Here is a 16,419-nt window from a genome sequence, read left to right as displayed (position 1 = left end):
AAAAAATAAACCATGGGTATTTTGGTCAAGATTCGAACAAATGCGATGATTCTATTTGCAAATTGTCAAATTAGACGACTCTTTTTACCAAAAATAAAGCAAGTAGAGGTTTTCTTTTGCAAAAACCCCCTATTTTATAACAGACTCAGCAACATTCCTTGTAGAAAATGATAGGAAGGAAACAAACCAATTATTTAATCTCTAAATAATGCTAGACTTATTTAAAACAACATTGTTAACTATTGTTTTAGGTTTGTAGTTACAAGGAAACTACAAGCGCCATGCCTGAACATTCTTCATGCAAAAACTACATAATTTTATGAACAAAAGTATTATGAGTTAGGAATAGAACCAGAGCTAAAAGTATTGGCCATGTTTGGATATATATGTTCTCACCTCTCTTCATCTCCCACCCTTCCCAACCATCGATCCCCGCTTGATAAACTAATATTTTATGGAAAATAAATTCATGGTTGCCAAACATGACCATATATTAATAGCTACAGAAATTTACATCTATAAGGAATTAAATAGTTATTTTAAATTTGCATATATAAGATATTTAATAACTATGAAGAAACTAACATTTATAACTTGTTTAGGTCATGGAGCTTGCTCTGTTTCATTTCAATAAAATTCACATCAGTTCAAAAAAATCAAAGATTATACGTTAACTTACCACACTTTGCTGGTTAGACTCTGCATCAACGATATATTCATGAGCATAGCAAGATACCTAACACGATCCATGTCGTCAAAATGCTCAAAGACCAATATAATGAAGGCAATCATTTAAAAAATTTACCATTGAAATATGCTAAGCGAGAATTTATATGATGGGTGCCCGTGAAAACACGTGAAGTCTAAAAAAAAATAGGTACGGCCCACTTTTTTTTATGATCCAAACCGTTCATCTGTATGGGCACAACGCAAATAGGTTGTGCCCCAAAAAACATTTCCATAGGATCATCCTAACCCTCCAATCTGTAGAAGATTACATAAATGATTTTTGGAAATCACCATTTTCAGATCAGTTCAGATCGGAGGGTTAAGATCATCTTATGGAAATGATTTTTGGGGCAAAACCTATTTACGTTGTGCCCAAACAGATGAACAGTTTGGATCATCAAGAAAAAGTGGGACGTACCTACTTTTTTAGACTTCATGTGTTTTCACGGCCACCCATCATATAAATTCTCTGTGCTAAGCTCGGTCACTATAAAAGAGGTTAGTTATCGCCTACTATTTGGTTGATTATTACTTTAAAAAAAAAAAAAAAAACTTGGACAGGTAGTGGAGAATGTAGGCAATATTTTCTTGATTAAATGATATTGAAAGTGTCTTCCGTATTGTTTTCGATTAAACCATCGACTTCGATACGACTAATTTTATTTTGTTTACTAGAATAGTAGTATATTCAACTTTTCAATTTCTAGGCTAAACTGGACGGTGGTGGGTTATCATGAGAAAATCACCATTGTTTGGAGGAATAAATAAAAGATAAAGTCCCCATTGATCAATATGTCACCCTCTAAGAAGTCCATTAAACATGCCACCTTCTAGGTCATGTTCATGTATTTCTTATTCTTATCTTAGAAAGGCAGTGATCATTTTAAAGTGTACACCATCTAAAAATGTATTGTTCCTGCATGGAATTACGTGTAATGTCCACCTTATATGAGGTAGTACATATACTTCCCTTAAAATATTCTTTCGCTTTTAAATAACTGGAGAAGAAAGTCACTCTGCAATTTCTATTTCTATAAGATAAATAATTCAGCCATCCAACAATGCCCCCATTGGTGTAAATGATGGGCCCACTTTCGAACAACAGTCATAGATGAATTGCACTGAGAGAGAGAGAGAGAGAGAGAGAGAGAGAGAGAGAGAGTGTGTGTGGCTGCGGATAAAGAACCGGGAAAAAGGGAGGGCAAATTTATCAGCCCCATCTAAATGTTTCAGTTGTTAGGCCCCCGCTAAAATTTCCTGGGAGGAGAGAGATGTACCGGTTGTTGTGGCCTACCTCGTACAAAGATTTAAATAATGAACTTCCCCACCAAAGGTTAGAGAGAGAGAGAGAGAAAGCTGTCAACAGCCATTTAAAAAAGAAACGACAAGCGACAGACATCGGTGCTCATTGCCTTAAAAAGAATACTTGTTCGGCATATAATACAAACCATTAAGATCTCATTTACCGTTAACACGAGGTTATTTAAGAAAAAAAGAAATAGTAGATCACTTCCCATTAACAAACGAAAGGCATGAGGAAGCTACGCACTGAGCAATCAAAATCAAAGTGGGTGGAATTACCAATAGAGAAAAATATTCAACCTCCTTTCGGTTTTGCACCATTTCATCCTTCCTGATAAGTAAATATTTTTCCATCCAAGGGTGTACATTTCACTACCCCCAATTACACGGAAATGAGAAAACTGACATCGTTTGGTCATTATCTATAAATAGACTCCACTCTTCAATAGGAGGAAGCCTCGCGGAAACTTCCTCCGTATCGTCATTCACGCTTTCATTTGACAAACTCTCCGCAGTGGGATAAAGAACGCCACATTCTGACCATTTTCCTTCACAGAGTTTCTGCGGAAACCTCAGAAATCCCTGCTCCGGTAAGGATTACAAAAACTCCTCTCTTTTTCTCCCGTTTGGATTCCAGAGTAAATATTTCCGCCTGTAAGCTTTTTCCTAAGAATTTTTTTCCCCTCTCCATGATTTAGAGGGAACTGAAAACTTAAACCACACCGGTTCAAATCATCTTGTTTTTTCACAAAGTGTGTGAAAAAGCACGAAATTAAACCTTTTCCAGAAACTTCAAACTGGAAAAAAAGTAGGTCTCGAGAACTTGGCCTTTTTTCTTTTCTGTTGTAAAAGCCACCGACATTGCATGTAGAGTGTTTGTTTGATAAGAAACCCTACCTTAAAAGTGTAGGGATCGATCACGGAATTAACGCCCGGTATCATCTCCCCTGCGAACAGTCATGAAGGAAAATACAACATCGTCGTCATCGGCTAAACGTCGGTACCGTGGGGGTTCAGACGAGGAGTGCGGTCGAGAAATACGAGGGGCAGAGGAGGATGAGGATGAGTACACTTTTGAAATCCCTCCGCCGAAGAAAGCGGCCCCTGAGAGACTCAAAAGATGGAGGGTTGGTTAATGTGCTTGATTTTTATTTTTTTTGTTTCTGTTTATTGTTTTTTTATTTCTCTTTTATGTTGTTGATAGAATGTTCTTACATCTGCTTCTGTTCTTGTATTGGAGGTTTGCTAGTTGAGCGATTTGCGGATACTTGTTTTTCTAATCGTTGAATGTGATTGCGCTGTATCTAGTTTTGTACAGATGGTGTATGTTCTTTGTTTCGCACAATGTGATTGTATATCTGCTTGTTGTATGCTTGTGTTGGAGGTTTGCCGATCGAGCGATTATTGTGTTCTTGTTTTTCTCCTATTTGAATGTGATTGCATTGTATCTAGTTCTGTACAGATTTTTATTTGGAAGCTATGATTAATGGGTTTGGTTGAATTGGAAAGATGTTTTTGCAGATTGGAGACGTTAGTTTGTTTTGTTTCTCCGTTTCTTTATTGGAAGAGATTTCGTGTCACAGGCAATGTGGAACTTTCACGTTCGCAGAAGCATTATAACCGTATCTCTGTTTTGTTCGATTTACGCACATTTTGTTTTACAAAGCGACCGTGATGGTAAAAAAAGAAACGAGCAAAGAAAAGACCAGACCACATCTAAAAAACCATCCCTGCCTGTCATCAAGATGGAAGAAAGTCAAAAGTCTCGATTCCCGTGCTTTCAACTCCGTAGTGGGAAATATTATCGGCCTCGATATTATGGTCACTTTAATATGTTGTCTATGATATAAGAGAGAGGAGGTCTCTGTCCTCCACATATTTCTCGAGTCATCTCCATTTCTTCTTCATTTCATCCCATCATCGTCATCACTGATCTATCCAAACAAGCGATATAGGTGAGGTTAATGCAGTTGATATAAGCATATTACGGCCATGACTTAGGATAAAGCATTTTTATCTCTAGGTATTGGCAATTCATTGACACACAATATAATATATTTATATTCTGAGATACATTGTATACTAGTATATGTGAGGAATGGTAAGACCAGTTGGGTGACTTCCTTGATGATCTTAAAGAATTTTAATGTCGTGATTCAAAAATGATCTTAGAGGCCACTACAAGCATTGATCTCTCTCTTTCATAGATGCCAAGGACGGCATTCAAATGAATATTTTATTCTCGATTATGAGTGGGGTGCTTTACTAAGTAAACTTTTGACACAACAACAGCATTTTGTTTCTTTTCTGGAAGTATTGATTGCCCTTGAGGAATTTGATTAAAGAAGACCGAGATGGTCAAAGTACAAGACAATAGAAAAAGCACAATTTCAAGATACATAAGCAAAACATAAATCATGGTGGGAGGGAGTCAAATAATACTAAAGACTCTCTCAACACCCCTAATCTTGCCATGCTATTGGCCACCTCATTAGCCGAACACCATACATGTCTAAAGGAAACTGACATAGATCTCGTACAATCACATATCTCATCAAAGAAGCTGTCAAATCTTTATGGGTGTCTTTGGGCTCCTTTCAACCATTGAATAACATTTGATGAATCTCCTTCAACCACCACATTCTCTTCACATCTAGAGGCCAATAGTTTAATGCCTTGATGAGCTGCTCTAACCTTAGCTTCTGCTGCATCTGCCACCCCAATAGGATATGCAAAGGCGCAAACTACTCCCTCTTTGTCCTTCTAGCACACCGCCGATTCCAGAGGGACCCGGATTGCCCAAGCTAGATCCATCAAAATTTAGCTTAAGACAACCTGATGGTGGCGGTTCCCATACTTGTAGAACCTTTTGCTTTTTTTTTCCCACACATGCAAACTTCTTTCCATCCTTCCCAAAGGTCATAAGCGGATACAAATCTAAAGGGTGGAAGGGTTTTCACCCATGACATTATAAAGGCTATCACCTTCGTAAATAAAAAGGCAGGACCCCTGGAATGCCCTTTGAAAAGTCTTGCATTCTTTTCCTTCCATAAGACCCAAATGGTGGCTAAAAGAGCAATATTCCACAAAACTTTCCCTTTTTTCCTCCAAGGCACCAGCGACCACCCTTGAATAAGCTGAATTAGAGTTTCAGGGAATATCCAATGCATGCCGAACCTTGTTAGAAGCTTACCCCAAACCTCCCTGGCCACTTTGCAATGAAGAGGACTTGACAAATATGTAACGATAAGACATGATGGGGCACTTCAGATGATTAGAGCTCCTATATCCCCAAGAGGTTGTCTCTTGATTGATTATTCAGATGCTAAAGTAGAGTACCAAAGCCCTCTTATACAAATAGGGGAGCATGTCACTTCATAAATATCATCTGTAGGACCGAAGTTCTAACATCTCATTTGAAGACAATCAGGCATATCAAAACATTATTACATATCACATGCATCCTCGACAAACCTTTAGGCTGTTTTTGAAAATAAGTTTTTTATAACTATTTCAAGATAATGAAGGTGCTTGTTCATTTAAATATGTTTGGTATCATTGCTTTCAAAATGTAGGGTAAGCTGGGTTTGGGACTCAAATATTTGCCCTCCTTTAAATTCTGATATTCTTGGCTGTTTTAGGATTTGTAAGCTTCAGTCTTATTTAGGAGTGTAATTTGACTTATGAATGAATACTACTGAAGAGGTTTTGAATGATTCTTTCAAACTGAAGCTTTCTTTTTTATTGTCTCTATTACTTTATATTAATTGATTTTCTTTTCTACACAGCAAGCGACCCTTGTGCTAAATGCTTCTCGTCGATTTCGGTACACTTTGGACTTGAGAAAGGAAGAAGAAAAGGAAAACATAAGAAGGAAGATTAGGGCACATGCTCAAGTCATACGAGTAATGGTTTTGTAGGCAAATAAATTTGGTGTTTATACAGTTAATATTATTTTCTTTGCTTTTTGACGTAGTCTTCTTACTGCATCAGGCAGCTTTTCTTTTCAAAGAGGCTGGGCAAAGAGTTCCACATGGTACTTTACTATATCTTCAAAATTCTTTCGATCCAATTGACCCATAATTCAAATTTAGAGCATATTGTTGTTCTCTTAGAATTAATAGAAGTTATCTTATCATGTTATTTTTATTTTTTAATTATTTTATTTTTACGAGAACACTTTTGTTTGTTTCTCTGTCATGAGAAATTATAATTGCTTAGCCGAACCTTTGTTTCCACTTGGGCTGGTTAAACAAACTCGCAGTTTCCATCACTTGATGTTCTAGACTGTTCATCTCCTTGCCCCACCTTGGATGGGTTGTGACAAAAAGTCTTCCTCAACGGGTGAAACTAGCGTCCGGATTGGTTGCAGAAGTGAACATTTAAGTAAAATATATAGTGTTCTGCATTTAGCGGCAAATATTCCATTGATTTGATGGTTAGGAATAACCTGTTGGGATCTTTCAAAAATAAATAAATATCGCTCAGTCATTAGATTTTGAGGCATGGTCTATCTATGATGCGGCCTTCTTGATGAATGGCTTGGATCACTTATGCTTCGTTTGGTTGCAAGTGAAACAAAATTCCATTGAATTTTTGTGGAAAAAGGGAGGAGACAAGGGAGGGAACAAGCATTTATTAGACAAGGGTGTCATTATGAGTAGAGAGAGAGAGAGAAGGAAGAGCGAGAAAGAGAGAGAGCACCATTCCCTAGAAAATGGCATGGGAGACTTCCAAGGTAATGCTGATGTTACCTCCCTTTTGGATTTTTGTTTTTTACTAGCAACCAAACGAAGCATTAAAGAGAGGGCCACCTGTCTGGGTGCTCTGGCCTGAGCAAAGTACTGTTTGTCTTGGGCCAACCATTGTATAATTATTGTTTTTAGAAATATAATGTTATTCACGATATTTGTGTTTGTTTTTGTGTAGTGGGTAGTATATTTATTTCAATCTTGCTTATTGTTTCAGGGTATTTTAGGCAGGAAATCCTTGGATTCGTGCATATTTTGTTTATATGTCGATGAAATAATGCAAATCAAATTTAACATTGAATTTTTGCTTTCTGTTATGATGAAATCCTATGTCTTACAGAACAGAAAAAAACACCTGGGAATTATTATCATTTAGTGATATTGTATATTGAGTGGCTTTCTGTTTACTTTTGTGCTGTGGCACATGTCCTGTATTCACATTGTACGTAGGCATAATGAGGCCTTCCCATTCACTAATAGTTGGATTTGGATTAGTTTTTTTTATTGTAGTCTCCGTTAGCACTAATTAGAGATGCTGGACTACTATGATTCTTCCCTCATGTTTTTATAATTAAAACTCTATCTTCATGGTATCAAAGCCCTAGACTAGAGTCACTGATTCAAAAGACGGTGTTACTTCAGAGTAACAAGTTCAACTCAACGGGTTTGATTGTCTTCACCAAATCTTAGATTAGGGGCTTGATATTCATTTTTTTCTTGGTGTGGTGGTGGTGGAGGATGATTTGCTGCTGACAACGCCAGTATAAACATACTTCTTATGGTAGCAAATTTGATCAGGAAAACTAGAATTTGTTAGATGAGAGTTTAACATGCATTTTGGTGGTTTTATTTGATTTTTTGGTGTTGTTCAAGGCTAGTATTAGAGCTTTTGATGTGAAAAATTGAGAAAGTACCATTTTAGATTTGAGATGTTTGGGTGTCTGCTAAGAGAAAATTACTGTAAGTCTTTAACAATTATAATGGCGAGGTGATTGGAAACTTGGAATTATTTGAAGATTCGTTTTCAAACAAATGCATCTCGCTATTGTTAGCTTTAAAAAATGTCTTCATCAGCGTTTGTATGATACACAAATGTAGATTTGAATTTGCATTTCCAAATTCGTATGACACGGATAGTGATATGGGTGTCCCATATCACGAGACAAGACACGACATGTATACATAAAATATCATAAACTTTACTAGATTCAACTTAGAAGGTGAAACTAATAATAAATTTAAAACTGCATCTATATATGACACATGTTTAAAATTATAATTGCAAATATGAGGCACTAACAAGCAAAAATTATTATAATTAATTTGAAGAGAGTAACACATGTTTCACACATTATAGTTATTTTGTACAATTGAGATATCCATGAAGTATGTGAGTTTCCGAGTTCGATTATCGGTTTCATAGTGTGTCGGATACGGTATGTTGGGCTTATGCAAGCAAGGTTTTAAATTTCGGCCGAAATCCCGAAATTCAGGAAAAAAAATGAATTACATTTTGAATTCAAAATTTCGGCCGAAATTACCAAAATTTCGAAAAATTAGAAAAATTGTGGAAAAAAAAATTCATTTTTCCAAAATTAAGCCAAAAATTGGGAAATTTTGGGTTTTGGGGATTTCGGTTTCAGTCCCAACCGAATTCTGAAATTTCAGCCGAAATTTAAAAACATGTATGCAAAGTATCCAGGTATCATAGCAGCTTATTTAGGGCAAGAAGCTTCAGAGTATTACTCTGCTCTAAACTTGATGCTTAACCATGATTCCATGAAGCATTGATGAATTGGAACTTCCATCCAAATATGTAGAGATGGTGAGCTCCGAAACTGAACAAGCCTAGTTATTTGCTGAATTTTCCTCATTAAAGTGATAGTTTATATTAAATTATTAATATATTGTGGTCTTCCCTTGTATGTTGGTACTTTGTGCCCAACAGTCATGGTTAAGAGAACTGGCAAAAATTTACTGCATTCAGGCCCCTTTCCTTGAGTAACTTCAAAATTTGAAATATGACTTCAGATCATTCCATTATTCATTGAGGATGTTTGTGGTAAAGTTTGGGTAAAAATTACATTATTCTTGAATTTTATGTAGTTTGAAGAGAAATGTCTATGATGCCCTTTTATTGCAATCAATAATTTAACATTTTCTACCTCCATTATGAAGTTAGATTATTTTTGGGAGAAATTATATGATGCCCGAGTGGACATGCACTCAAGGTACCGCCCTTAATATTTGATCCGACACAAGCACAGTTTTTAAGAGGCTGCTGTTTGGATCATATATCAAGGGCGGTACTTCCGTCGTACCTTGAATATGAGCATGTCCGCTTCGACATCATATAAGTTCTCCTATTTTTGGTCTTCATGTCATATTTGTTGTTGGGAAATGATTTTCGCACTGCACTGTTTTGATATGTGCTGAATGTAGAATGTCTTTTTGTTTTTGTTAACTTACCAACTTCTCCAAAGCTTAAGCTGTTGGAGAAAGGCGTTATTTATCTTTTATACTTTAACACTCCCCTGCATGTGTGGCCCACTTGGCAAACACGTGGCACATGTGGTCCCACTTTTGGGCTGACCATCGCATGTGGATTTTTGCTATCCGGGAGGTTTGAGCTTGAGACCTTTGGCTTTGATACCATGTTAACTTACCAACTTCTCCAAAAGCTTAAGCTGTTGGAGAAGGGCATTATTTATCTTTTATACTTTAACAGTTTTTAATTGGGGTTGTCAGCTTTTTGGGAACTGCAAATAACCTTCTGGCAGCCCTTTAAACACTAAAAGACAAGAAGCTTTCTCCACATATCAAAAAAGTGGAGTGCTAAAATCATTTCCCTTGTTGTACTGGAGACCTTTTAGGTTACTACTTTCTACTAGTTTAAGATAGTCCTATTAACGTGGTACCATTTATCTAATTGCATGATTTAACATGCCCATTTTGGACACCACGGAGTCTTTTTTAAATTTGCTGCCTATGCCACTATGATTTTACCCCCACTACGCTCAGGCATGGCTTTTCACTTATCTCTAGGTACTTCAGTAGGATTACCTGTGCCCGGTGGTGGTTATGGAATTGGACTAGAGCAACTTGCTGCAATGACTAGGGATCAAGATTTTTCTGCTTTACAAGAATATGGGGGGGCAAGTCCACATAACATCTTAAACTTTTTCACTTGTTTCTTCCTATTTTGTTTCCCCACTCCATCCCTTTATGTATTGCTTTTTCTAATCATGTTGCTTCATCAGGTTAAAGGGATAGGGAAATTGTTAAAAACGAACCTAGAGAAAGGATGTGGTGGTGATGATAGCGAGATATTGCGTCGAAGGAATGCATTTGGAGTAAACACATATCCTCGAAAAAAAGGACGGAGTTTCTGGGTATGCTTTGGCCTAACATGGAGTTTCTAACTGCCATTTTCGTGTCCATTACTGTCTTCATCTATGGAGATTATGTTGCTAAGTGCATTATCACGTCACTTGTTTTATTGATTGTAGATTTTCCTTTGGGAAGCTTGGCAAGACTTAACACTTATCATCTTGGTGGTAGCTGCAGCAGCATCATTGGCTTTGGGCATAAAGACAGAGGTGAGTGTGATCTTAGCATGTTTTGTCAGTATTGACTATGTTTATTGTTTAATGGCGGCAATCTCTCAATTGGCATGAAATATCTGTATCATTGATGCAACCTTTATGTCATGTTTTGCACTTTTGCATTGGTGGGTTAGTGCAGTTCAATCCTTTTGTCCATTCCGGTCTTATTTAATATGTTACTATGTTGTAAAAATTTGTGGAGCCAACCTTTTGTCTGTTGTCGAATAACCAGCTTATAAATCATGACATAAAGGCCTTTTTTCCCTTGCCATCACACGACTTCGTTGTTGGTTCATGACCCCCATTTTTATTGTAATGCAATGATAGATGCTATAGAGACCAGTGTCTAAAAGCTCATTGTCTCGACTCGGAACTCGGCCGAATCGCTCCCTTTTACCCTGGCATTGTTCCGAGTTGCACAACATCCGCATTCCGCATTTTGTCCTACAGAATCAATAAAAACTCCTTTGACTCTCCCGAGTTATGATCGCGTCCGTGCCGAGTCGACAGGGATTTTCCTTGGCTGCGTTCTGCGTCACATCTGCGTTTTTAAACACTGATAGAGACTCAAACCCTCATTTGTTGACATTGATTTCATTTGCTAGTCTTAGTAAGAGCTACTTTAATGTGCAACAACATGGCCATTATTGAGTTAGTTGCTAGTATACCGAGTTGTTGTATGCTTTGCTTGAGGACGACACATCACTTTGCACTGTTAAGGTGTTTACAATGCCAAATAATTAGTTCGTGCTTCCTTAATCTTATCAGCTAGGGCCTTTGAGTCCATGTCCTATGATAAAGGATTAAGAAGGGTAAAAGATTGATGCAAAAATTATTTAACGCTTTCGAGACAAGTTGGCCAATATAACTACTTTTGTTGAGTTCATGCTTTATTGGCAAGTTGATGATATTATATTCATTCAACATTGTTCAATCAAGTCTTCCTTATCTAGTAAGTTGTGCTAGTAGGATTGGCATTCTTTATGGTGGTCAATAAATTAGTAGGACGATTATGGTGAAATGTACTGTGTGGAGCTAGTGGAGTGCCAACATACTTATCCATTGTGGAAACTTTATGTTTCTTTCCCAAATGTGTCTCATATAACTACTGTTTTAGCACGAGCACAAGCTTCTACGAACAATTCAAGTGAAATAAGACTGCTGGACAGTTACTTTTGACTTGGACTTTCTTCTAAACTTTTCACATTTTTTGTATGTTTTTAAATAGTACCAATGGAATTAGGATATATATATATGTGTGTGTGTGTGTGTGTGTGTGTGAGAGAGAGAGAGAGAGAGAGAGAGAGAGAGAGAGAGAGAGAAAAGAGTTCCTACTCCCTAGAGTAGATAAGCTATCTACTCCAGAGACTTCATTTAGCGCCGAAAGACTTTCCGCCGTTGGATGAGTTTTATTTGGGACATTCAAATCAAAACAAAAAAGACTCCACGCGAGGGTCTCGCAAATCCAAATCCAAATGCGAGTTCTTTTCTCTATCTGGTTCGAGGGTTTTGTCTCCACACTAGGGTTTCTACTGGTTCAAGGGTTTCCTCTCTCACGCGAAATCCCTCTGTGTTGGAGTGGTCGATTTTTGGGGCGAAAAAAGCAGACGAAAGCTCAATCTCCCTCTCTTGCTTGATTTGGGAGAAATCCAAAACCCTCACTCCCACGTGATTTGGGCGGAAAAGCTCTCTGGATCGAAGTTGCTTCTATCTTCCTCGCCTTCCCTCACCTCTCTCGGATCATTCTCAAAGAAAACATTGTAAGTACGCAAAACCTAAGCTCTTTTTTGTAGTTCATCTATTAGGATTTTTTGAGCTTTTATTTATTTTCTCATTTTATGGTTTAGGGTTTACGGTTTTTATCATTAGGTTTTAGGGTTTTAATCTCTCTGCTCTTTTTCACGAAAACCCTAATAGATGAAACCATTAAGAGTTCTGTTTTTGGGCATCCTATTCAGATCTGATACTAAAACCCTTAGTTGTAAACTGTAATAGAGCGATTGAGCTGATTTCTTAAAGAATCCTCACTCTATTGGAGTTTGCATTTGATTTCACTCTGTGTGCATATTTGAAATTTTGGGAGTAGTTCCTCAATCTAACCTTGCTAGGGATTGCATTCCTATTCAATTTTGTGTATAAGACCGCTTCAAACTAAAACTAGATTTGGCCATGTTTACTACTTTCCAATCTTATTGAGAGAGATTGAGCTAATCTCTCTCAAAGTCAAATTTTCCGTAACCAGCTCTGTGCCCCATCTCCATTGGATTTTGCCCTCCCCATTCCCTTCCTTTTTGATGCCATTTTTTGCTATCATTTCTTCTATCCTTTTTCCTTTCCTATTTTCCTCCATTCTACCTTTGATTTCTTGTCTCCTATTTGTCACTCTTCGTAATGGCTCTTCTTTCCTCCCATGCCCGCTACACTTCATCCTTTTCCTATCACATGTTCTCCATTATCAAACTTTCGCGTGACAACTTTCTTCTATGGATTGGTCGACGTCACTCCCGATGAACTTATTAAAGTAAAAAAGATCAGAGGGAGAGACTAAAGGAGTTCCCACTGAAATTGGCCTTTTGCCACAGTGGGAACACAATACTGCCTATGATTCAATTAATTCCACATTGTCACCAAGGCCAAGGTTCTATGCTAGGTCCAAGAATTTTGGAGGGCCCTCCACTTCTATCTGGGGCGATCGGAGGCCTGATTTATACAGCTTCAGGTTGCACCACAGAACAACAAAAAGGGGAACTAACCATATTCAAATATCTCATGAAGAGGAAGACCCTCTTTGATCTGTTCTCAACTATCCAACACCAGGTTGCAACCATAGATAAGGTCCGATACACGCTTCAGTCCTTTGTTGCTGACTATTCTACCTTCACCAAGTCTCTTATGATTAGAAATTCCTTGATGAGGATTTTCGTGCTTTTGGATTTTCTTTTTCAGCTGGAGGGTATGATGTCTGCAACTGAGTTATTGGGTAGCTCCTTTTAAGTCCACGACTCAGATTAGTATGACATGACACCTTGGAGGTGCTCTACTCATCCAGCAACACCACCTATGGATGAGGTTGTGGCTGAGGCAATGGTTAGAGCGTGGGTATTTTCCACCCCAGTACTAGCAACCTACATTTCAGGGTGTATGACATGTTCTCCATCTTGCATGACCAGCATATGGTGGACCCCAACGCCCTCAAGGTGGGATTCTTCCTACTAATCCTCAGTTCCATTGGGCTCCAAGTACACTGAGGCCATATCGTGTCGCTTCATCGACCCCAGTATTCTATGACTGTCAAATATCTGTGGCTACCACAATCATACTGTACTGGATTGATATTATAGCTATGAGCCTCAATCTTGAGGAGGCTCAACGATCGCTTTGCTCACTATATGCGAGGCATATCCCTCACTTCTCCATCATACGCTTTGGGCGCCATAGTTGGAGTGCAAACATCACATTGTCAATAACAATAACTCGGGTAACATATCCTCCATTCGTCCTTATTTCGATTCTCCTCGTATCATCACATAGGATCAATCTTCCTTTCTATCACCTTTGTTGGTACTGCATCCATTTCCACTTCTTCATGTTCCTGATTTGTATGTTGTTCCAAGTATTTCAATGCAAATCTCTTTCTGTTTCCGAATTTACATCCCATCTGGTTGCTACTTTATCCTTATCCCCACCCATGCTCTTATGACAGATTTGTGAACAGTGGAGCTCCTCGCTAAAGGTATTGTTTGTGGAAACTTGTGCTTCTTGACGGAAACTTCAGAGTTGCTGCCTTCACATGAGTGTCCTAGTGTCAAATTCTTTTTTGCAACAGTCTCCTCACCTTCATTGTTGGTGTAGCATCATTGCCTGCCCCACACCAATTCTAACACTTTATGATTTCTAGTTTCTGGTCGTTTATTTCCTTCCTCATTTTAAAAAGTTTCCAGGTTTCAACTGTCCCAGTTGTCAACTAGGTATTTTAGAACATTCAAAAAAGAAAACGAAAGAAAGTTGTCAACTACTAGGTATGCATTGGGAACTTCCTTGTATTTCCAATAAAAATATTAAAATATTGTTTTCATTCTTGATATGGTTCTTGTTATTATGTTATTTTTGTTGATGATTATTTCTATTATACTTGGATTTAAGATCCCAGTTGCACTAGAAGAAGGTTGAAGTCCCATGATTAGCTTGAGAGACTAGTCTTTCGCTGAATGGAGGCACTCTGGGCTGGGAATCTCCGTCATTATACGCTCAAGGAACTGAGGATCGGAAAAGGTTGTGAGATGAAAACCTCTAAATATGTAATGGATAATATAAGTAAGATAGGTTAGAGGAGGGAGGAAAGGAATCATTTGGCGTTTTGTTCTGTAAATGTACTTCATTGGTTACAGGTATACCTGTGCCAATTTTCATGTTATTCTCCTGTAATGCATCCGGGACCGCTTGTCCCGGATGCTCTTTCTGAGAATTAATGAAATATGTCAACTTTCAAAATAAAAATAAAATTATACTTGGATTTATTTTCTTCGTCTCAAATCTGATATCTTTTCAGATTTTTCTTCTTTTCATACACTTGTTACTGAGCAATATGGCACACCTATGTTACATCTATGGTTTTAAACATTTTTTATTTTTTTTAATGGCACATCTATGGTTTTAAACTTCTACCGATACATCAATATCGGGTGACTTGCCAACTTTTGTGGTGATCGAAGTTTGAAGTTTGATTCCTTTCTATGCACTCACATAACCAAAAACCTCATTTATCTAGGAAATAGTGAAATACTAATGCTCATTCCATTAATAAGATGAATAAGCTGAGAAGTAAAAGAAATGACACCATCATCATCTTTCAAAACAAGTGAAATATTTGTGTTTAGAGTGAACCTTACTTTTCTTAACATGTGCTTACATTTCATTAGGGCTCTGTTTTCTTGCAGGTATTTACCTCATAGAGTAGTGGTGTAAGTAGTCTACATGGGGGAGACAAGCCTTAGCTTTCCCTAGAGCTTACCTCGTAGTATAGTAGTAAGTAGTGTTTGGTTGTCAGCCTTGTAGAGTAGTGCCGTAGTGGTAGGGGGTGTCATTACCCATTTTGGTGGTTTTTGCTTGGATTTTGTTGGGAGGAGACAAGGGTGGCACATCACCAAGCAAAGAATGATTAACCAAGAGACTTTCCTTGTTAGTCTCCAGGGGTTTCAATGCTCTATTGGCAACCAAACAACGGGTTTTGCTGACGTGGCATCCAAATGCCAAGCAAAACCTCTAAGCCATGCCGACTTTTGTGCAACCAAACAGACCCCTAGTTAAGCCATTATGGATGGTTGTCTTTCTTATGTGATGGTTTCTAGGTGTGCATTTGTGCTTATTCTAGCATTTTTAAAAGTACCCACTTCTGTGGTTTCTAAGACCAACATCGAAGTTTGATTCCTTATTTACTTTTACAAAGTGATGGTGGCCGACTACAACTCTCAAGAGTTTGGTCTTTCTGTCTTACACATGGCATTCACTAGCACCTGTTCCGCCTACATACATACACATGGCATTCGCTAGCCGTCCCGCCTGGTTTTAGTGACATAATCATAATAGGAGTGATAGGTCCGAGATCCAAATACATTCGATAGGAATGACCTAGTTGGGCTGAAATACTTTCTTGGGAATAGTGATTGAAAGATCCAAGAAGAGGATATGCCTGAGCCAAAGAAGTGTGTCATAGACCTCCACAAGTTTAAAATGATGAATTGCAAGTTGGCTGGTACACCTCAACTATACCAAAACAAGAAAATCAGTGAAAGAGGACAAGTTTCATGATCCTCACGCGTGTAAGAGCATGGTTGGAACACTCCAATATATGACCGTCACCAGACCTAACTTAACCCATGCAGTGAATCGGTTTGTCAATATCGAATAATCCCAGTGAGAAGTATTTACAGGCTACCGAGGTACATTACAGGCACCTTGGATCATGAATTGCTCTACAGGAAACACCATGATAAGACAGTCGGGGTGTTTGACTATTCAGACTGGGCGGATGA

General features: G+C 38.0%; 1 protein-coding gene and 1 long non-coding RNA gene across 11 annotated transcripts in view; both read left to right on the top strand.

The window, feature by feature from the left end:
* Positions 1-2,465: 2,465 nt before the first annotated feature.
* The window catches only part of LOC143879764 (calcium-transporting ATPase 5, plasma membrane-type-like), a 46,592-nt gene continuing 32,638 nt past the window's right edge, over positions 2,466-16,419 (top strand). For 2 of the 10 annotated variants that reach the window (XM_077382311.1, XM_077382307.1), the window contains exons 1-7: positions 2,466-2,621; positions 2,937-3,158; positions 5,820-5,936; positions 6,025-6,067; positions 9,828-9,937; positions 10,043-10,174; positions 10,292-10,381. In XM_077382311.1, the coding sequence (XP_077238426.1) occupies positions 2,991-3,158; positions 5,820-5,936; positions 6,025-6,067; positions 9,828-9,937; positions 10,043-10,174; positions 10,292-10,381 (660 nt within the window). In that variant the 5' untranslated portion in view covers positions 2,466-2,621; positions 2,937-2,990. Of the gene's footprint in view, positions 2,622-2,642; positions 2,840-2,936; positions 3,159-5,819; positions 5,937-6,024; positions 6,068-9,827; positions 9,938-10,042; positions 10,175-10,291; positions 10,382-16,419 lie in introns of those variants that run through there. The other 8 variants (XM_077382312.1, XM_077382315.1, XM_077382309.1 and 5 more) reach the window with 8 other exon arrangements.
* LOC143879765 (uncharacterized) lies at positions 11,694-14,904 on the top strand. The gene is made up of 2 exons (XR_013251388.1): positions 11,694-14,406; positions 14,531-14,904. It is a non-coding gene; the product is annotated as an uncharacterized LOC143879765 (long non-coding RNA).

The sequence above is a fragment of the Tasmannia lanceolata genome, unplaced genomic scaffold (genome assembly GCF_043159265.1).
Source record: "Tasmannia lanceolata isolate RefF3 unplaced genomic scaffold, GAP_Taslan_0.1 ptg000006l, whole genome shotgun sequence".
NCBI classification, from domain to species: Eukaryota; Viridiplantae; Streptophyta; class Magnoliopsida; order Canellales; family Winteraceae; genus Tasmannia; species Tasmannia lanceolata.
This window is presented reverse-complemented; position numbering and strand designations above follow the sequence as displayed.